Here is a 24,158-nt window from a genome sequence, read left to right as displayed (position 1 = left end):
GACTCTGCTTTAAGTTTCTACTTAGAGTATTGGCAACGTTTCTTACCATACCAGTTGATGCCCTTGCATGTACTGCAGTGCTCTGACCTCCCTCTGCCACAGTCTCCACCTGCTTATCTAATATTTCATGAAAAAGGTGAGGAGGTGCAAGAGTACTGCCAATAATCTGGTTCCACTTCAAGTAGAGATGTGTTCATAGTTCACAATCCTATTTCTTTACATCTGTTCTTTTATGTATAATGCTTAAAAATTTCATTCATTGCATGCACCATGTAAATGTGTAGCCTGCAAACATCAATGCTGTATGTAATAATAACTTAAATTACAGTAAACTATAATTCAGTGTATATTGCTTTTGATCTTATTCCTCCAAAACTTTGCAAAGGTACAAAATAACAGATCAAAGTGTTACATATTTTTACAGAATTTGTTACAAGGTGAAATTATATTTATACCCCATATTTCCATTATTTCTACTAATTACCTGTTTGAATTCAAAAGAATACAGTTTGCTCTAAAATGTTGTTTTCCAATACCCATCAACAAAAGCCAAAGTCAGTCAGTAGAAATTGTTCGATGGCATAAATATTTTACTCCTGGCGAATTGCATGTATGATATTCAAGAGTAAGGAGCTCCAGTGAACTAATAATATTAACTCCTGGTTAAAAAAAAAAAACGGATATCATACACAGAAAAGTACTCAGTTAGTAATATAGTACTTTTGACACATCCGATTAGCAGCACTATAACTGAGGCCCATTGTCTTACAAACATTCTTGGGCAAAGTCAACTAACACAGCTAGAAATTAGGTAAAGAATAATATAAACAACAATGTTAACATAAACGATAATTGTTAAAAGATTCAAAATAAATGAAAAAGACATAAAATCTTCAGACCCTCAGATCTTTTTTGAAGTATTCAGGATATTTTGAGTTTTATAGGCCTGAATTAGAAGATAATAGCTGAAGCTCCATGTGTGGAACCTGTGCTGGTCTTGTAGGCCCTCAATGAGGCCTATCTGAGGATGAAGACACTGACTGGTTTATTTATATTTTTCTTAAGTTTCTGTAAAGTCTTAATTTCCAATTGGGGACAAATGATGTATGATCTATCTATCTATCTATCTATCTATCTATCTATCTATCTATCTATCTATCTATCTATCTATCTATCTATCTATCTACCGTATATACTCACATTTAAGTTGGTCTTGAAGCCCAAAAAATTGATCATAACATCAGATCCCAAATTACTGTATATGCCCATTCAAAAATACATTATAATTTTTTTTACATCTTTTTTCTTCCAATCTCACACCAGTTTCTCAGACACAGCAAACTGTGTTGCAGCAGTGCAGTTACTCAATCTCTTTTGCCACTTTCAATTTAAAACCAGCTTCATATTTTCTTCTGATTGAATGCTCCATCGTAGATAAGGGTTGCTCTTACGATTAAGGTGTATGAGGGTGTGAGATACAAAAAACACAAAACAGTGCAGACGTCACTTTGGAATAGTTTGGGTATTACCGTGTGGTCACGTAGGCACAATACATAGAAAAGAAGGCTTTGTGCTACGTGGTTACTCTCTCAGGTGGGCGTTAGCATATCATAATCTTTTGGACCAATAGCATGAGTTTTCCGCATTCAACCTATGCGATCGATATTATAAAATATCGGAAAGTATGCGGTAAAATCAAACCCCGACTTATCCACGGGAGAACTTAAACAAGAGTATATACGGTATCTATCTATCTATCTATCTATCTATGTTGCAAGGAAGATGGCAAATTTGCATCCAAAGCTTAAGTTCCCTTTGGACCATTTTTAAACAATCGTGTTATTTGTTTATTTTGGCAATACAATCTTCAAGCACAAAAAGGAACTAATGGACCACAGATGAAGAGCACTTGCTTATTATGTACAAAAGGCCACTGAAACTAGGATCTGTAGCAATGTGCAGCAAACAAGCAAAGGTCAAAGCAGGCAGCATTCCATGTATCATTTCAGTTTGCATGTAGAGCGAACCAGTGTGTTGATGGTGTAGTCAGTTTGGGTTTATTTACCAACACATCAGGGGCACATGTGAGAATCTCGTTATCCTCTTAAACCCTGGTACTCTATTATAAACAAATTCAATTCTTTCACCAGGATATATTTACCTGATTTATATAAAATAAATTCTCAACTGAGACCCTCCACCTGTGTCCTTGACCCAATACCAACAAGTTTTTTCAAAGAAGTATCGGCATGCTAATTGATAGTATTCTTGATATAGTAAACTCGTCATTAGATACGGGAGTCTTCACAGACTGTCTTAAGACTGCTGTAGTTAAACCCCTGCTGAAGAAAAATAATCTTGACTCCTCTGCTTTGGAAAATTTTAGACCTATTTCTAACCTGCCTTTCTTAAGAATAATTCTAGAGAAGGCAGTCATTATGCACCTTAATGATCACCTCAATAAACCTGCTATTCTTGGGAAGTTTCAGTCGGGTTTCAGAACAAATCACAGCACAGAAACTGCACTCGTTAAAGTAGTAAATGACTTGCAGGTAAATGCAGACAGAGGCCATTTATCTGTTCTCATCCTCTTAGATCTGAGTGCTGCATTTGACACCATTGGTCACAATATTCTTAGAAATCGCCTTAGTCAATGGGTGGGCCTCTCTGGCAGTGTCTTAAATTGGTTTGAATCCTACCTGGCAGGTAGAAAATTCTTTGTTAGTTGTGGTAATTATACTAAAAAGACACATGATATTCTATATGGTGTTCCACAAGGTTCTATCCTGGGTCCGCTGCTCTTTTCGATTTACACGCTCCCGTTTGGTCAGATTATCTCAGGGCATAACATAAACTACCAAAGCTATGCTGATGACACACAGCTGTATTTATCAATAGCGCCTGACGACCCAGACACTCTTGATTTACTGACACAATGTCTCACTTGTGTTTTCGAATGGATGAGTAGTAATTTTCTCAAACTAAATAAAGAGAAAACAGAAATTTTAGTGATTGGCAATAATGGATATAATGAGGTTATTAGAAATAAACTTGATGCATTAGGATTAAACATCAAGACGGAGGTAAAGAATTTAGGGGTAAGTATTGACTCTGACCTGAATTTTAAATCACATATTAATCAGATTACTAGGACAGCATTTTTTCACTTAAGAAATATAAAAAAAGTTAGACCTCTTACAACATTGCAAGATGCTGAAAAATTAGTTCACGCTTTTGTTTTCAATAATGCACTCCTCTCAGGACTACCCAAAAAAGACATCAATCGATTGCAACAAGTGCAGAATGTAGCTGCTAGAATCTTAACTCGGAAACTAAAATCCGAGCACATCACCCCAGTTTTGATGTCACTACACTGGTTACCTATGCCATTTAGAATTGACTTTAAAATACTGCTTATGGTTTACAAAGCCTTAAATGATCTCCCTCCATCTTGTATTTTGTAATGTCTTACACTCCAAATCATAACCTTAGATTTTCAAATGTGTGTCTACTTAGAATTCCAAGAGCTAAACTTAAAAGAAGTGGTGAGGCGGCCTTCTGCTTTTATGCACCTAAAATCTGGAATAGCCTGCCAATAGGAAGTCGTCAGGCTAATACAGTGGAGCACATTAAAACACTGTTGAAAACACATTACTTTACGTTAAATCCTGATGCTCTGTGCATTCAATATTATTATTATTAATGGTGGCTCCAAAATCCGTACTAACCCCTACTTTCTCTCCTGTTCTTTTTCCGGTTTTCTTTGGTGGCGATCTGTGCCAACGTCACCTAATCAAAGCACCGTGATGTCCCTACATTCATGGATTAAAGGCCAGAAGTCCACATGACCATCATCATCAAATTCTTCCATGAACACCCTGAATACGATCAGGACTGATTGAGATCATTTATGTTAGGTAGAATGCCTAGAGGGGGCTGGGTGGTCTCTTTTTTCTCCAGCCGTCTGGAGTTTATTTTTTGTTTTTTCTGTCCTAATTGGCCTTACTTTTATTCTATGTTAATTAGTGTCCCCTAATTTCATTTATTATTTATTCTGTCTTTTTTTCTCTTTCTTCATCATGTGAAGCACTTTGAGCTACATTGTTTGTATGAAAATGTGCTGTAGAAATAAATGTTGTTGTTCTTGTTGTTTGGGGACTTTAGCTTTACTTTCAGTACCATCATCTGAGAGCTCCTAGATAAGAAGCTCAACCCTTTCAATCTGCATCAATTCAGTCTTCCATTATATGACAGACTTTCTTACAGATGCCCAACAGTACATTCTGTTGGACAAACACGTGTGACCCTTTAATCCTTAGCACTGGTGTCCTTTGCCCACTACTACTCTTCTCACTTTAAACAAATGACTGTGCCTCTGTTGATTTTACTGTCAATGCTCTTAAATTTGCAGATGACATCACACTAATAGGCCTTGTTTCAAACAATGATGAGTCCATATACATACAAGAGGCAGAACGTCTAACAGGGAAGTACAGCCATAATATTTTGGACCTTAAAATTAAAAAAAAATCAGGAGGTGATCATAGATTTCAGGAAACAGCCACCTACTCACCTAACACTTGAACACTTGCTCTAAAGGGCTCAGACATTGGAACTTCAGAGTCATGTACGTTTCTGGCCACTGTCCTGTCACAAAACATTAACTGGGATGGAAACTCCACATGTGTTATCGAGAAAGCCAATTGGAGAATGTTCTCTTTGTGCCAGCTGAAGTAATTCAATATCTCTCAAACAATATTGGTCCAGTTGTACAAAGTCATCATTAAGCCCATTCTGATGTCATCTGTAAATGTCTGGTTTGTTACTGTCTCTGCTCAGGTTAAGATATGTCTGCAGCACATCATCAGAACCTGAGAAAAGATTAAAGGCTGTAACTTACCTCATATTCAAGTCGTGTAAGAGCCCAGGGTAAGGAAGTGTGCTGCAAAGACGATTGCTGATCCAACTTACCCAGGACACCACCTATTGCCAAATTCTTCCTTCCAGAAAACAGTGTGGGGAAAGCTAAAACAGCATGTCACCTAAACAGTTTTTATCCACGTGTAGTTATTTAAACTAACCAGGTCTGAATTTCTTCTGAATTTCTTCTGTATGTATACCTACACGATGGACTACCTGGACTTCTTTTTTTTTTCTCTTCTCTATTTTACCTCTTTATATTTTGTATTGCTCTTGTATGCTTCATGATATTTTACCTTTTTATATGTATTTATTTGGTACTCTGTGCTGTCTTTGTATGTTGCATCAATGATACCAAGGTCAATTCCTAGAACTTGTTCAGTGTATTAGGTCAATAAGGTAAATTCTTATTCTGACCACTTAAAAAGTGTAGCAAAATAGAAAACTCAAGGAGAGCTTAATAAAGCAATAAGAAGAACAATTAGCATCACAGATTTTTTCTCTCTCTCTACTTTGTAAGTAAGGAAGCAAATATCTGTCACCAGGTCTTGCCCAAAGCAAAAGCGAACTAAGCAGCTGAATAGGGCCCATGGCCACCAGGAGGTCCCCATCTGTTTAGCCTGTCATGGAAAATGAGAAAGATGGGGAGGATTGTAAATGAGGAGTAGCCTCTGGAGTTGGCGAGTGTGCATCCACCCCCCACCCATGGCTGTTCAACACTCCAATCTCTGATTGTGCTGATTACTCCAAAGGGACCCCCCAATTATCAAGGGGCCTCTAAGCTTTATTTAGCTGCAGGCCTCAACAAGAATAAAAGCCGGCACTGTTTGTCACTTATGTGTGATGTGCTCCATGCACAACTAAGACCGCTTTAGAGTGCTGGCAATGGGAAAAAAATTACTGTTAACTTCACTCTTGGTTCCTGCTGTTAGTGGAAAAGCAGCATAATAGTTTTTTATATAGCACTATATATTTTACACTGAATAGCATCAGAAGACATTACTTAATCATTTAAAGTACAGTATAACGGATAAAGCAGCTTGCGGCTCCTATGGGGATTCAAAATTCACAACTCAGCTAAGTCTAAATTCATTGGGTGAGCAGGCTGACAGTTTGGCCTGAAATACACAATTAGAAAATTTCACATTCACTACCACAGCTGCTACGTCATTGAGCGACTCTCAGCAAATAAACCAACTTAGGCGCACATTGATTGGATGAATATGATTCACTGTAAAAAAGGGGTGACATTTATAAAAGATGGTGCTTGGAATGGCATATCTTAAATGGTGCTTCTTACAAGACAAAAAATTGTTTTTTCTTTTTTTTATATATATATATTTCAGTTTTAAGAAAGGACATACCACATTCTCACCCACCACCCCACTCTCACAGCGGCACAGCAGTTGTTAGTGCTGCTGTCTTTAAGCTCTAAACTGCTGGGCTGATGTCCCAGCTTGGCCTCTGTTTATTCACTATATTTAGTTTTAATCATTTGTTTATCTAATACAGTTTAGTACTAGCTGTGTAAGCCCGTGCTGTAAAAAGCCCGGGGTCCTAGAAACTATTGAAATCATCAGAAAAAAAATGGAAAAGTAAAGATGTCAGGTAATTGAAAGGAACTACTCTGGGCATCTCTCTCCTAGGAGGTTTTGTTTTGCCGATGTGCTCGCCTCGCTTCAGCATTAGTGACAGGAAGAAAAGTAATAGGGATACTGGTTTGCTGATGTTAGTGGCTAAGCGAGCGACTTTGTCTTTCTTCTGAGGTTTCATTTTGCTGATGTGCTGGCCTCGCTTGTGTTATGTGGCTAAGCGAGTTTTGTGTTCGAGCCTCCTGACCCCATCTCTCACTACTGGGCTGGACAGGCAGACACACACACTTTCACACGTAGACGTTTACATATATGATAGTTCTTTGCCTGTCCTGCACATGTTCTGTGTTATTGTATATTTTGTAATGCAGTCTTGGAGAACGTTATTTCGTGCCAAACCAGTATGTCATGCCAGAAGTATGTGAGGATTGTCCAGGATATGTATGAGGGAGTGAGGACTTGGGTTAAAGACACTGTTGGGGAAACAGACAAGATCCCAGCTAGAGGAGGTCTGTACCTGGGATCTTCTTTAAGTCCTTACCTCTTTGATCTTTTTATGGATGTTTTGACTTGTGGTATAAAAGACCAGTCCCCCTGGTGCAAGTGTAATGGGCTAAATCTCAGTATTATAAAGAAAATAACATTTCGGTGTGTTGCTTAGTGTAATGGGCTATAAACCAGTGTTTTAAAGAAAAGGCAGAATTTCTGGAAAATATTGCTACAGGTTATTGCTGATGGCTGTCTACAGGACATAAATATTTACCTGTCTTGCTAAAGAGTCATCTGCTTTGAATAGTCAGACTGCTTTGATTTAGTATCTCATCTACATACAATGTGGGGATACAGAACTGTCTGCTTCCTTGGAAAATTGGTTTCTAATCAAGGACTCAAAGTAAATGTGTTTACACTATTTGTTATGCAGAGGAAATTGGCTTGCACCATTGTTTTCACTGATTGCCATGTTGATCTATGGAGAAATTGAAGTATATATATACATATATTTCTGGGAAACGGAGAATAAAGAAAACAGAGAAGTATGGTCTGAGATTCGGGACTGCTGTCTGTTTCTTTTATGCTTTACACCATATCACTGTGGCTACACCCTGCAGCCACAGTGGCTTGTACCTGGCCCAGGTTCCCCTAGGCCTGAGGTCGGTAACACATGCTTTTAGCTGATGACGTTGTGCTGTGTAGCACAGAAAGAAGGATGTAGAGAAGGGCTTTGGAAGACAGAGGTTTGAAGATAAATAGGAAGAAGACAGAATAACTGAAGCTTAATGACGATCAGGATTCAGAAGTTAGCCTGCAGGGAGAGCTATTGAAAAGAGTTAATAAACTGAAATATCTAGAATCAGTGGTAGCCCAAGATGAAAAACTAGATGTGGAGAAAACCTAGACAGTGCAGTATGTATGAAACAATTGGAAGAAGGTATCGGGAGTATTGTGTGATTGCAGAATTAAGGTGAAGGTTAAAGGTAAGGTTTTAAAGACTTTGGTAAGACCAGCAATAATGTATGGAGCTGAGACATGGGTAGTAAAGGGAGTGCAGAAGAAATTAAATGTTGCAGAAATGAGAATATTAAGGTGGATATATGGAGGTACATAAAAGAATAAGAAATGAGACGATCAGAGGTCCACCAAAAGTGGCTGAGATATCTAAGAAAATGTAGGGAAGTAGGTTGGTGGTCTGGACACGTGATGAAGAGACACAATGCATATGTTGGCAGAAAAGGGATAGGAATAGAAGTACAGAGGAGGAGAAAGCAAGAGGTGGGTGAAGCAGAGGTGGGTGGATAAAGTGAAAAGATCTGAAGAAAGGGGGTTTGACTGGCGACGAAGTGCAGGACTGAGCTGTTTGGAGAATGTTGTTCAAGTACATTGACCTCACATAGAAATAGGAAAACTGTGAAGAAGAAGAAAAACGGTATGCTACAATACAGTCTATTGATAGTATGACAGTAAAGCCACTTGACTTAACTTGATTTAGGGTCTCCACATTTTCCTTACAGCCCTATGGGTTTTCTCCAGGTATGCTACTTTTCCTCAAATGTACCAGAGACATTAAACTGGCCAGGGTGTATGCCTGAGTGTAAAACACATTGGACAGTTACAATGTCCCATGTTAGCTTCTAGAATTGGATCCTGCCCCCAAAACTCTGCATAAGAATAGCCAGGTTTGGATAATGTATGAATGACTAAACACTCTCCCCCTAGTTCAATAAAGCAAATATTACTCATACATCAAATATTATAGAAAGGAACACTGATGCCCCCAATCCCATGGCTGGTGAAAAATAGAATTGTATTAAATAAAATGTGTTATACTCAGACTGTATAAGGAACTGAAAAGACCACAATCTCATCACCAGGCTACAAGAGAGACATGACAGCCCTTTGGGCTGCACAGAGGAAAGCACCTAAGTGCATCCTGGGTCTAGAAGACATGCCCTACAGTGACAGTCTAGGGGAATTAAAGCTCTTTAGTCTTGACAACAATAAACAACAATATAATTTAATACATTTAATGCAATACAATATAATTTATTTCTATAGAATGTTTTCATACAAGACATGAAGCTCAAAGTGCTTTACAATATGTTAAAGAAAAAGTGTAAATAATGGACAGCATGGTGGCAACAGTGGTAGCGCTGCTGCCTCACAGTAAGGACTGCATCTGGGTGGGTTTCCTCTGGGTACACACCAAAGTCATGCTGGATAGGTGGATTGGCAACTCTATATTGGCCCTAGTGGGTGGTTGGGATGTGTGCATTTGTTTGTCCTGTGATGGATTGGTGCTCTGTCCAAGGTTTGTTCCTTCCTTGCACCCTGTGCTAGCTGGGGCAGGCTCCAGCCCCCCTTTATAAAAACATATAAAATACATAAAAACATTTAAATAAAACATAGTTAAAGTAGACTCTTTAATGAGAAATTTGATCTCTCAAAGTCTCTCAAGATTAAAATGATAACTCAGATGGTCAGATATAAATGTGCTTGAGTAGAAGATAAGATTGTTCAAGACTGAGACAATAAGGACTTCTGTAATAGTGAAATGGCAACAGATGTTAGGATATTCTAGAAGGGAGATCAAAAGAGAGCTGGAGACACAGAATTCAACAGAAACCAATAACCAAAACCAAGATGTAAACCAAAACTGGAAATCTAAATTAAGAACAAAGTGGAACACCAAACTAAGCTCTAAAGATTATATTTTTTGGACGTGTTCTAGTCTGTCGCAAGGTCATTCCCTTGCTCCTTTGTTCTTATCTAAGGTGTGAACACCTTTTTATTTAGAGTAGCACCATGATGAAGCCACGTGCACTGTCTCTGTCACTCCACATGAGCAACAACAATTGTCATTGCCATAAACAATATGAAGGCCATTAATAATCAAAACAGTGGCACCCATGAGAAAGCACCAAGCAAACTGGCAACATAATGATATCACAAAAGTAACAACAGAAGTTAACAGCAGCACAAATAATAATGCAGAGAAATTAATTTAAACTTATGAGTTTCATATTTAAGCACACCACTGGATGTTGCATTAAGACTAGGCCATCTAAATTTACGCAAAGAATCAAAAGAATAAGAAACAAATGACCAGGTTATGAATTTGAAGCAGAAACTTTGACAGCTTTCAGAAAGTATCTGAGTGAGATATCGACACTTCTTAAGTATTCATCAGTAAAACAAGCTTGATGGACTGAATGGTCTCCTCCTGTTTGTCAGACGTATTATAATGTTAAGTTAATTCACAGGAGTCTTAAAATGTGCCCATATTATTAGACATGAGTCACTCTGCAATTTAATACTCTCCATTTCTGGCTGCTCCCCACTCATCGGAAAGGAAAGGTGTTTGAGGGATGTGAGAAATGGTAAGTTGCCCTTTGCCAAATTATAGAACACGCATGTACATGTAAAGATATAAATTATTACTTAATATGCCACTTTGCCATTCCTCATGAATGCACTTCTCTCCAATGAACTAGTCATTTAGAGAAGCAGAAAGACCCATTACTGAGGATGAGGGTTGGCTCTGCTTTCCAGTAGGAGCTATTGCAGTGTCACAGGCTGAACTCTCATGCTGAAGGTCACCAGGCAAATAAGCATACAAGGTAAATGCTTTCTGCATGAAAGAGGCAAAGGTCCACCTCTAAACCTTTCCCATAACATCTTTAATACCAGCTATACCACCTAAAGCTAAGGAAGAACAGGCATACTTAATTTGAATAGCATTAGACTGTCTAAATTACCATGGTACACATAACTGAGAACTTGGCAAGGTCATGCAAGATATCCCTCTGAAAGGAGAGGGCAAAAGAAGCCTTACCACAGTCCTACAGATTAACAGCATGGCTGAAGAAATGGCAATAGTAACATCACGCAAGTCTTGGCTTCTAGATAAAGTGAGGACATCATTTTAATTGTGGTCATCAAATCAGTTGCAAGTAAAGGCCATGGGGCCTTGCAACATATGCACTTAAAAGAAACTCCTGCTTACTGCAGAGACTCCATCAGAGTTCAGTGGACATGATCTGAAAGCAATCTAAAATGTAGTTTAGAAAATTAATAACTGAGGTGAATTTCACTGGTGTTACAAACATTCATGTAAAATCAGTCTTTATCATCCATACCAATAAGGCATATTACTCTGTCATTCATATTTCCTAGATCAACAGACATTTTCTTGGTATTATGCTAGCATTAATCTGAGCATGTTTTGATTCATCCAAACAGAAAAAACAAACAAACACGACGGCTGGAGAAAAAATAAAATCTGCAGGGGTTCCAATGTTGCGTTTAGATAAAACAGGCTTGATTTTTGACAGCCGCCTCAACTGGAAATAAAAAATTGCAGTTAAAACAGAATGTTTCATATCTATGTAGCTATGCAAAACTTACATTCTATTCAGATTAGACAAACACTTATGCGACTTTTCCACTAACATTAACATTCTCATGGCAAGGTTTGGTGAATATACCGTATATACTCACGGATAAGTTCTCCTGTGGATAAGTCAGGACTTGACTTGACAGTATAATTTCTGGTATTTTATAATTTTGGCCATATAAATTGAATGTGGAAAACATGCTATTGGTACAAGGGGTTATGATATGCTATCACCCACCTGAGAGAGTAACCACGGAGCACACTGCCTTTTTTTATGTGGGTGCGGCAATGTGTTGTATCAGCAGGTGCTCCTAACCTCTCTCTCTCTCTCTCTCTATTGTGCCTACGTGACCACATGGTAATACCTGAACTATTCTGAAGTGACGTTCGCACTGTTTAGTGTTTTTTGTATCTCACACCCTCATACACCTTTATTGTAAGAGCATCCTTTATCTCCAATTGAGCCTTCGATCAGAAGAAAATACGAAGCTGGTTTTAAATTAAAAGTCATTGAAGTAGCGAAAGAAACTGGTAATTGTGCTGCTGCAAAGAAATTTGATGTGTCTGAGAAGCTGATGTGAGATTGGAGGAAGCAAGATGATGTAAAAAAAAAATTAAGTGTAGCATTTTTAAATGGGTGTACAACTCGGGGTGTGATTTTATGACTGATTTTTCGGGTTTCAAGGCCCGACTTATACATGAGTATATACGGTAACTCGATTTGAATGGTATGATACACTCTAAGAGCAGTCTCCTCAAGATACATGTCTTGACTTCCCAATCAAATCTCCCAATACCTTGGGAAACAGGTCTGACATAGAGTGTTACGATCATATTCAGATTGTCCAGTATTTTAAATCACCTTTAGCTTGCAAACCGTTTGAACTATTGACCTGAAATTAAGTAAAAATATACTACGTGACGTATACTATCTGCTTTCGGGGTGATGATTGACCTTGAGGTTATTCCTCTTTTTATTTGTATTTTATTTTATTGTAGAGTCAACTCTTGGCAGTGCGCAGCAGGGCAGCTGTGTGGGCATGAGTACATGCACTGTTCTCATTCCCTACCACCCTTGCGGTCACTTCCTCTACCTCTTCATATCTTAAATCATACTTGAGGCAGATTGAAGACTTGAATGCCAGCTTAAGTGAAAAATTAAGAAAAACGTACTAAGTAATTGCAACACAAAAACTAACTTAATCAGTTTTAACGGGAAAAGATGCAGACGGAAGAAGAGAAGCAGCGGAAGAAGAGCTGCTCAGGAAGCAGCAAGCGCATCAACCTCTGAGCAAACGAATGATAAACGTACAGAGAAAGAAAGAGGATGAAAACTAGAAATGCTCAAGTAAAGTGTATTCACTGCACGTTATCGTGCAGTACGCCATTACTGGTATTTACATAATCATTTGAGGATCAATTGTGCAGAGCAAATTAGTTTATTTATTTTTGGGCAGTAAGTAGTTTGTTAAAGGGGAATTTCAAGCTAAACCTAAACTCAACACAGCAACATAAAAACCAAAAGGGTAAGCAGAATTTATAAAGCTGAAAACCCAAAAGCAAAAGAAGTTGCCCTAGACCAGGGGTGCCCAATGTGTCGACTGCGATCAATCAGTAGATCGCAAAGGTTGTTCAGGTAGATTGCGTTGCATTCAAAAAAAAAAAAAATTTTTAAATGTTAGTCTATGATATCTTCCCTATGGCATTTGCCACTTGATTGACATACAGAGTGACCAGTCTGAGATCTCTCTTCTTCTCACACACTGGTCATCCTGCACGCACGATCAAACGCGTGAACTACTGCAAAACTCTGGCTGTGATCTAGTTGGCCTTCCAATTTATATCAACTAAAGAAGGGATTAAAAAAAAAATTGTTTGGGGATGGTATGGGCTGGATGTGGAATTGGAAAAGACTTTTTTTTCTCACAATGTCAAAATCGAAGTGCTTTTGTCTATATATATATATATATATCATTTTTAATGTAGGTAGATTATTTCGACCTGGTCATTTTAAAAGTAGCTCACAAGCTGAAAAAGTGTGGGCTTTTCTTTTGACAAATAAAAATGCAGAGAAGCATGGTTTGATTTTATGAAGGCGTCCGTTGTGACGTCCAATGTGGAAACACCCTAACAAACAACAGTGTCTCACACAGCAGAAACTTGAAATGGCAGCAGTGATATCACTGGCAGAAAACTGCCAAAAATAAAGGAAAACGATCATTTATGCACACATTTATATGAAAAGTAACAATATTCTCTGTAGTACATCCAGGCTGAAGACTCACTAGTGTTTAGCATATCCATTCCCACAACTTTTATTAAATGCTCGTATTGAAACTTTGATAGTCATTTATGCAAAAATATAAATGCAACAGTCATAAAAATGATTACTGTCCCTCTCCCATTCAGTTTCTCTTCTTGCTATCCTGTTGTGGCACATGGTAGAATGCTATACTGCAAAGCTCTGTTCCTGCCCATGGTAAGTGGACCAGAGATACTGGTTACTGCATTTGAATCCAAGAATGAAAGCATTTCATCTTACTAGAGTGTCCAGCACTCGAAACATACAGTTATTAAACTGAACAGTGCCCAGGGACAGTGGCCAGACAGTTGGCCTACATCACCAGAACTGTAACTTTTTTTGACTTTTGAGTGTGACTTTTTTTTGTTCTTTATTTCGCCTTATACAATTTCTTGTATTAGGAATTTGTTAGTTTTTGCATACCCCTTGGGATCATAGCGCAGGGTCAGCCATTGTACAGCATCCCTGGAGCAATTGAAGGTTAAGGGCCTTGCTCAAGGGCCCAGCAGAGTAGGATCTCTTTTGGCAGTGACGGGGATTCGAACCGGCAACCTTCTGGATACCAGCGCTGATCCTTAGCCTCAGAGCCTATCATAACTCACTTTTGACTCTCCAGAGGCTCATTTTCTCTGTAAATGTTGGTGACATTTTAATTATAATATTAATACACTTACATTTGCATGATTTGTTTATGCTACTCATAATGAAATGGCTCTGTTTTACAGTTTATTCCACATATGAAGTGTGTTTTAAATATTTATTTTATTGTTTTATAACTGTAAACATGTGCATGCATTTTTGAGTCTGTGCTCAGTAAAGAGTGCTATACTAGAATAAACTGAATTAAAAGTGCCAAAAATAGGTAAATCCAATCTCAAGTCACAAACTACACATAATATATTTAAATATTTTGTCAATAATATTATTATTTCTCATTATATATTGTATGTGACAAGAAGAATGAGGAAATGAGGCTAGAGACAATTTACTAAGTAGACTGAGTTGACGTTTATTGGCTCTGCAACCTGCTCCTGCAGCCTCACAGGCAGTCTGACACCTCCATACACAAATGCAGCACCATCTCTACCTCACCTCTCTCTTACCCAATCACTCAAAGATGTGAGAAATAGCAGAGAAAAAGCATGGTGGACTGTCTGATAAGGAATGTGCAAAGGACGCAGGGAGCCTCGATGTGGAACAAGCACAGTTCCCAGTAGTGAACAAGTAATAGTTGTCTGTTACAATATCTATGTGTTTCCTAGCTTCTTTTATAGTTTATTTCTTACCTATCTGTATATATTTCCGCATTATTTGACTCTCTGTTTCCCTGTAAGTGGCTCTTAACTATCTATAAATCTGTATATATCCTTATATATTTTATTTATCTATCTATCTATCTATCTATCTATCTATCTATCTATCTATCTATCTATCTATCTGTCTGTCTGTCTGTTTCTTAGTTTCTTCTTTGGTTTAATTCTTATCTGTCTCACTGCCTATAGCTCTTCATTATCTCTCTCTCTCTCGATCTTTCTTTCTAGACAAGTGGCTCCTCACTCCCTATCAATCTATATATTTCTTATATAGTTTATTCCTTATTGATCTATCAATTTGTCAATCTAGAGAATGACATCTATAAAAAGATGTTAAAGACAACGACCACAGTGATATCTATCTGTCAATCTATGAAAGTTGATTAGCGACAGCTAAGTCTTTCTAAAAGGCTGTTGTTACAGACAAACAATTTGATATCATCTGTCAGTTAATGTTGATTGATTAACTAAATACTATTAGAGTACATTAATCTAAAAAAGTAATGAGCTCACAACTATATGTTGCTCGTGGACTTGTTGTGCTCTTTGAAAAACCTTGAATAGGAGGTTTTTAACAGCGAAAGAGCACTGTGTGATTTAGCACAAAGCTACACATGACTTTGCTATTGGGCTGGTTTGTCTCAAACCTTACATGACAGTAGTAGTTAATGCCATTGGTGCTATTAGCACACATGTGAAAGAATGACTTGAACCCACTAGAACAGTGCTCCTAAAAAACTTAAAGGAAAGCCTTCTAGGTCACTATAATTTCAGCAAAAATGATAAGCAAATGAGAATCTCTTGAAACTGATACAACAAGGATTCTTGAGGGATAAAAATCAGTCGCTCAGAAAGCTCACAGAATGTGTACCCTAAATTGTCAGTGTATCGTTAATTGTTACAGATTTTGAAATAGCCCTCCCTACTTACAATAAACGCAGAAAAACTAAGATGCATGTAAGCTACACTGACCACACTAAACAGACACAATCATCAGGACAAGCATAGACCATGACACCAAAAAACTGTAATCGTGCGTAGTAACTCTGAACGTCCATAATATCTGAAGGTCTAACAATGGTAAAACACAACTAATTATAGTTACAACTGACCCTGGAAGCTTTGGTGCTGTTCATGGAAAGAGCCGACTATACACACACACACACACACATCATGCGCCCCCTTTGAACAGCTCAGTGAAACGAAATGACAGCTCAACATTATCACAATTGATGGCACAGTCACAGAATACTCATACTGTGGCGTTGTGCAAAGCAAAATGGGAAAGCATCATATAGAGCAGCGAATGCCTTATCGGGTTCTGCATGCTCTTAATATTGTGGATTGTAGAGCCTTACGTAAGATGTGGTGCAAGGATTATTGAGTGTTGCACAGAATGAATATTAAAACATCAAGGGCCGATATAAATACCGGCATCTTGCTTAAAATGCGGTTGAGTGGCGGAGGAGTTAGACTGGAAGGAACCAGACTGACAGAGACTGCGACATTAACCTGACTCCAGTTCAAAGCACTTTGGAATTTATAATAAACTGGAGAGGTGTGTTTGTGTGTAGAATGCATACAAGATGATACCATACAGTATATTGCCTTTTCAAAATATGAGGTGTCAAAGACTAGTTATTTCACATCGGGGTAGGCTGTGGTGCTGAACAGCAGTATCATTGAAGATTTAACACACAGCATACAGAAGCGTGCCGCAACATCAAAGAGCATACATCGGCCAAAGCTTGTAACAAGATCTGATACTTTGCTATTAAAAAACACAAATTGCAGAATGGCTCGGTGTCTGTAATCTTCCATTATGCATTCCAAAATCATACGGAATGTCCTGTTATGTCTGTCTGATTATGGTAACATAGCACAGGGTGCAGAATGATGTGATTTACCCAATGTCACACAGTGTATGAATAGCATAGGGCAAATTGTGATGCAAAAGAGTTCGAGGAGTTTAAAGCAAATAGCACAGTGCATTAGACTGTTTTAGATAATGTCACCATTAACATCTGTTGTCATCCACTTTAATGTTTTCTAGCACAGAGGGTGGCTTTTGCTTGGCACTGGTGGTGTTATACCATGAAGAGGACTATACATTGCTATAGGGATACATGGGGCGATCACTCTTAAAATGCAAATAAATGTCCTAACCTAAATACATGTGGTATCTATTTCTCTTGTTATTGAAATGCCCTTTGGTGTTGCTTTGCATTGCTTCCTTCTTTGCATTGTGAAAGGCATTGGATGAAATAAAGAAGGGCTGATACACTTGACTTTGAAGTACTGTATCTTGTTTAAAAAACATTCGACTCAAATATGGAGTAGGGGGATTAGAGCTGCTGCCTCACAGCTCAGGGACCCAAGTTCAACAACAGGATTTTCACATTACAGGGCCCCCAAGATATGCTTGTTAAGCCGAATGGTAACTTTAGAACTGGTCCAGCGTCTATGACTGGCATTCCTTCCAAGCTGGTTCCTGCCCTGTGTGTTACTGGACCAACACAACCTTGTAATGTAATAGGGACATTCAAGGAATGGATGATAGGATGTTGTTCAGTGGATAAATATAACCTAATGAACCAACTTAGTTACAATACTTTGAAGCGTTCTTACAAATTTTCTCATTAAGGTTGATTCAGAACTGAAAAGTTTAAAAAAGGTCAGTGGGCGTCTTCTTCACTTTCCTTACTAAATTAAGCGTTATCATGCAGATTTTAAGAAGGGCTTATCAGCAAGCACTGCAGTGGCTTTCTCAATTATTTAGTCATGTTGGGAGAATAAATGCTTTGCTTTTTCTGATTTCTGGGAGTTTGCTCACCCCATGCAGCTATAGAGTTCTTATACATGAACTTTAAGTTTTGCTTTTTTTCCCTTTTTGATCGACTGTACACAACTCTTGATTTAGTCACTCCTCACGCAATGGTGTGTCATTTTCGTAGGGTTGTGGGGTAGGTTATGGCTTAGGGAATTTTAGAAAAAACATTGGATTGCATTTGTTTGACACATTACAGAAAAGATAATAAAAACAGTAAAGGGTGAAAACATTCTTAGGAAATGTGGTAAGAGCTATCAAGGTAGGAGAGCTACACTATTGTATAAAAATGTGGTAGATACATAAATTAAAATAAATTACAGAAGCCCCTCACACACACTTTAGCACCATTTGGGTCAATCAGCTTGGCAGCCTGTCTTTGGATTGTTGGATGAAAACCACGCACACAAGGAACTCACAAGCTGCTCTTTGCTCCACCAGTATCATGCCCAGATTAGTCCATTTGGATTTTTAAAAACTCTTCTTTAACCTTGTGTAGAAGCTCTTCTCACCGCTAATCCTCATATCCATAATGTGCCTGCTGTTCCCCTGACGGCACTCACACCCACTAGTTCAATTTCTTTTATGGCATACATTTCTCATTGACTAGTATATAATTTAAATATAATATAGGTAAAGTTTATTTATATATATATATATGGTTAAACCCCAAAATACCATACAGTAGGTCCATTAAGACACTTTAAAGATGAAGACTGTTCAGCAGAGAATTTGACATTATACATTTTCATTTGCATTTATATTTATTTGCTTAGAAGATGCTTTTACCCAAAGCGTCTTACAAAAGAAATCAACATAATCAAGTAAATGTCGGTCTGCAGACTGCTTGTGGACAAGTATCACTACAAGGTAACAAAGAAATGACGCCCTCAGAACAAAATACAAGCAAGTTAACATTCCTTGATTACAAAAACCTAACAGCAGATAGACAGAAATTCACCAAACAAGGGAGTCTTCAAACATTTCTTCAGTACATTGAGGGATTCCGAATTTCAAATTTAGGTGGGCATCTCACTCCACCAACTAAGAGCCACACACACAAGGAGTCTGGACTGAGATTTGATGTCATGCAGAGATAGCATCAAAAGTTCAGAAGTAGACCTGAGTGCTCAAGAAGAAACATAAGCCTCAGAAAAATGCTTTTTTTTGTGCCAGAAACTTTCCCTACTTTTTCCATGTGATAACAGAGCCCTTCACTATCTGTGTATCTTTTGTATATAAATACACACACACAGAGTGCAAACACTGTCACACACGTCTGCTTGGGAGACATCTTGAGGGCTTATCTAATGGTAATTCTAATCCGAGTCAAGAGTTGGTGCTGTTGCCTAAGACTTCTTCTTGTTGTTGTTGTTGTCCTCCTCTCTACCCTACAAGACGACCAGCAGAATCAGCAATGTCACTTCTGGCTTCTTAATGGGTTCTGCAACCATTTTGAGTCAGACTATCTATTGACTCCAGTCTGAAAAGACTTGTTACTCATTTTCAACCTTTTTATTATTTTTTTCCAACAATTATATGTGGTTCAGTGCACCAACTCTTCCATCTTGTTCTAATGTTTTCTTTTACAGTCTATATGCACATTATAAGTAAAAAACATACACATGCTATAAACACTGTAGGGTGCCAAATATATAGATATTGTCATGCATACATGTTTGGGAGTCCCCAAACAAGCTCAACTGAGTTCAGCTAATACCACTCTGGGACGAGAGGGGGCGCTGCCCCTAACAACATCCTGTTCTTTCTCAACAGCCCAGAGAAGATGCCCAGTGAGGGCACTCCTGCCTGACCATGACATCCAGATCAAGCTCTACCTCTTCCGGCCAATCCGCCATTTAAATACAAAGATGGTGTCTTTATGCTGACTTAGAGTCTGCTAAGAGCCAGCGATGCTTACAAGTGAGAGCAGAGCAACAGAGAAAAGCCAGAGTTACAGACCTTATGTTCGGTTGAGTTGAGTTAAGCACTTAAAGACGGTTACCCAACACTACTCAATGATTCTGACTGCTTTCTCACTGCCAGCCACAACATACAGAATCCACATTATTTCAATTACTTTATATATGTATGAGTGAATCGGACTTCACTATACTGGTCTATTTTGAATGTCATGATATGCAAATCTTGCCAAAATGTTTTTCATCTGACTCTGTATTGACTTTGTACATTCCTACAATATTTCCAGATACCCCATTTTCTGTTGTACATGTGTCCCATTTTGATGTGTGTGCATGAGTGGGCCCTGCAATATTCCTGAGTTGTTTCCTGGCTTGCACCTAATGCTCACTACCCTGAATTGGATTAGCTGGGTTTGAAATGATGTTATGTCACGGTACTATCAACTTCATTACATAAACTTTCTGCCCTGTATCAACAGTACACATTATAACAAGCTCTTTCCCAATATAGACCAGCATTGGCTTTTCAGTACAATCCAAGGAGGACATTAAAGGCTTCATTGCAGGAATTCTCTTAATAAATTACCCAATCCAAATAATGATGTTTTGTCTTAATTAATCTTACTTATTTATCTTTCAAAATGACCTTGCAGCATGAGGTTTAAAGATATGTTGTATTCACACTGATTCTCAGCATAATAAAATTCAATCATTTAATTATGAGGCTGATCAAGAAGCACTGCAGGTTTTTATTTTACCCGGTCTCCTAATATGTGGCTAATCTGTGCGCCTGCTGTTATTCGGGACTCCTTGTTTCTCAGTTTTAGAGCTCATACTTCAGTTGAGGTTGCTTTGTATTTTGCTTTAAGTCCAAGTTCTTTACAAGACTTTTAGGTCACGTAAGCGTAGCCTATCTCCTTGATGGGCCTGTTTTGGACATCTATTGATTATGCTATCCATTAATTACTAAACCCAATTAATCCAGTAAGAATGCAGCTTTTAAATGAGAGTTCAGTAAGTGGACATGGTAGTAAATAAGAGATTCTGCTCGGTCGACTATTTACTGATGCTTACACTTGATCCTGTGGGTGCAGTTTACACGTAATATACACAAGGTAGAGTGTCATAGTGGCTAGGGGGATGTACCATAAGCTACAAGGCTGCGGGTTCAAAACAGTATTACAATATCTTAGATGGCTAACCCTTAGAAATGTCAGAAATGTCATTCTATATATGCAAACTTTCAAGGCAACTCAGGCATGAGTTGCCTCAAAAGCTTACATATTTGAATCTTTTTAGTTAGCCAATAAACGGCGTCATTTAGCTTGATTTCTCACTACATCCATAATGGCTAACACAGTACAACACCCTAGTACTGCATTCTATACATGTAAACAGCTGTACCGCATATCTTCAATATAAAGTGCATGGGGCAGCAATGAAAAGGTAGATTGTGAGCAATATAAAAGAGCTTAGGCCCCTCGAAAGCTTGCATGTTGTAATCTTTTCAGCTATCCAATAAAAAGGTGTCATTTTGCTTGATTTCTCAATGCATCCTTTATGGCTAACACAGTACAACACCCGACTAATACAATATCAGACAAGAAATTTTGACAAAAGCTGAGGAGCAACTTGCCACAACACAACTCAACCAACTTTTCAAATCTACAACTTACAAGTAGAAATCAAACTCAGTTAAATAAAACTTGGAAATGAGTCTCAGATCAAGAGACCAATGCAAGGAAAACTTGCAGCTGCCACGGCTCACCATGGCCTGACTGGTGTAATCCATTCCTCGTAGTTTTGAATTTTACTTTTCTTTTTAGTCAACAGCAATGCTTATGTGTGTTGCTTCTTTTAAAATGGATTTAATTTCTGAAGGATTTGCATCTTACATTATTTGAATTTAAAAATGTCTTTATGGTGGTGGCACTATTATTGATTTTCCTATTCAAAATGTGACTTCTTGTTAGCAAGCACCCGGGCATATGTGGCATAATTATCACAACTCGCACTCCTGCAGCATTATTATGTTGTATTTTTTCAGGTGGACCCGTAACATGACTGCAACGTAAAGTGTCTGATGTCCAATCAAAACTTAACAATCTACCCATCTGCATGAAAGCAAAGGTTTAATTGGGTGAAGTTTTTTTTTTGAATTAACAATGTCATGCTATCCTGGAGGAGATCTATCCCATAGATATGGAAAACATCCATGAAATGTGGCAGGCTCTGTTGTACTGAATGCCACTGCTTCGGCCAAGCTTTATGTGCAAATCTGCTCTTGGCCCAGTACTCGGGGGGACACAAGTTCATTCAGTATTAGACGTCTAATACCTTTAGAGGAGAGAGCAACCATTTTTGTAAGTAAGGACTTTTTATAGTGCCTTTCAGACACTATTTCAAAGCAAGATAAAAAATGATTACAGGCACATAACATTACAGCGCATTATAAGAATGGCAGTCTGGTTTTGGTGATCTTCAATGAGTCAAGGCTTGCTTTATACAGCACCTTTCATTTGGAGCCCAACGCCATCAATTGCTTACAGTTTAAGCCACAGCCAGTGCTTTAATATTGAAGTGTCTTTTTATTAGAATAAACCATACTCCACATATTAGATTGTGCTGTATTGTGCAGAACAAAGGAAACCAAATTCCAAAGGATTATTCTGTGATGTTAAGAATGTTATTGAGTGGACTAGACCATAAGACGAGCAGGGCATGGAACGATTTAGTGTTTTAGATAGTACCGAAGTTAATGAACTGGCCAGCTGGCACTGGGGGGTCACTTGGCTGCCATGCAAACTAATCAAGTTAGTTAAACTTACTGGTCAAGGCATTAGCCACCTCAGGCTCCTATTTAGAATTGCCTGATGTTTTTTTCTAATGCAGCATCTTTTAGCCCTAGAGTGGTAGAGTATACTGCAGTACCATACAGCATAAAGGCATCTAGCATGGTGCAGTATGCTATGGCACAATGTCATTCACTGTGCTGAAGTAGAAATAGTTGAGCAGTACAGTAAACTAAAGCAGAGGAGCTACATGCACTATTACCTGCAGCAACCAGGACTCTTGGCATTTAAAACTTTTCACAAGCATGCCACTTGTTCCTCTTAACATCACCCACCTGTACTTCATGCCCGTGTTCCGCCCGATGGACTCCTTCACCAAGGTGGGCACCTGGGCCGCATTGTGACATACATTCCGGGTAACCACTGCCACCGTCCGGCACTTTGCGGGGGGATGGTGTCCGCCTCCGTTGCCCCCTTGCCCACTGCTGCTCACACAGGTGCTTGCAGGAGGTCGCACGGTACACAGCCGGTCATCACTGTTGCGGCTCTTCAGGTTGTGCTCTGTGCAAGCAATTGAAACCTGCATAATGCCGGAGAGCCGTGTGGGCTACTTGAACCCAGACGTTGTTGGCAGGCTATACTTCCCACAGAAAGGAGCCCAGCTAGATAGGGGTGGAAGGGTGGGGGATTAGGGTGGGGGTCAGGGGTGGGGGTATGGGGGAGGGGGAACTGTCAGTCAGTTTCAGATGCCTGTCATCTCAGACTGCTGAAGGCACCTGCCTCATCTACTCCTTTGATTCCGTCTTGTTCCTTCTCAGCGCTTTCAAAGAAAACCACACACACACAGGCCAAAAAAAAAAACAACAAAAAAAACAAACGGTGCCTCACTCCCGCACACAGCGGCTCGTGTGCGCTGCTCCAGTCCAGCCTGCCGTGCCAATGCGGTGCAGCAGTCTAAGTGCAGGCAAGCTCCTTCAGGTTTCCAGCCTCAGCTCAGCCTATGGAACGATATAAGCAGCAAATACGCACCCATGGAAGCTTCACACACTTCCACACACACACACACGCACGCGCGCACACAAAAGCACACACTTACAGACTCACTCCAAAAGACACTGCTACTGTAGTTGGCTCATTGGGATGCAAGCCACTCCCAGCCATAAATATTTCAGACCTCTCCCCTCCCCACGCTCTCTCTCTCTCTCTCTCTCTCACACACACACACAGTAGCGCCTCTCCCTTTAGCGTGCTTTACAAAAGAAACCATCTGAGCTTAACCCTGTCCTGTCCAGCTAGTCACACTGGCTCGAGGGAAGGAGGACGAGTGCATTCTATGGCAGAAGGGCTACGGAGAGCTCGGGAGACACCGAGCAGCTATCTGCGGGCTCCAGGGCAAGAGATTTTCTATAAATTAGACACTTTAAAGACATCTGAAAGCCAAGGGAAAGATACACTTATAATGCCACTGCTTATTGTATGATGTCCTCTCGTTAAAAAAATCAGAACTCAATACTGCGTTTTGTTTTTAAGAATTATATAGTTATACATATTTTTGTAAAGGGAAACCATAAGCTATCAGAGCTAACTCATAGAGAAGAG

General features: G+C 38.9%; 1 protein-coding gene across 1 annotated transcript in view; it reads right to left on the bottom strand.

The window, feature by feature from the left end:
- LOC120525098 (voltage-gated potassium channel subunit beta-3-like) overlaps nucleotides 1-23,424 on the bottom strand; it is a 242,011-nt gene extending 218,587 nt beyond the window's left edge. The window contains exon 1 of the mRNA XM_039747100.1: nucleotides 22,895-23,424. Coding sequence (XP_039603034.1) covers nucleotides 22,895-23,145 — 251 coding nt within the window. The 5' untranslated portion in view covers nucleotides 23,146-23,424. The remainder of the gene's footprint in view (nucleotides 1-22,894) is intronic.
- Nucleotides 23,425-24,158: the final 734 nt, after the last annotated feature.

This window comes from Polypterus senegalus, chromosome 3 (assembly GCF_016835505.1).
Source record: "Polypterus senegalus isolate Bchr_013 chromosome 3, ASM1683550v1, whole genome shotgun sequence".
Classification (NCBI taxonomy): domain Eukaryota; kingdom Metazoa; phylum Chordata; class Cladistia; order Polypteriformes; family Polypteridae; genus Polypterus; species Polypterus senegalus.
This window is presented reverse-complemented; position numbering and strand designations above follow the sequence as displayed.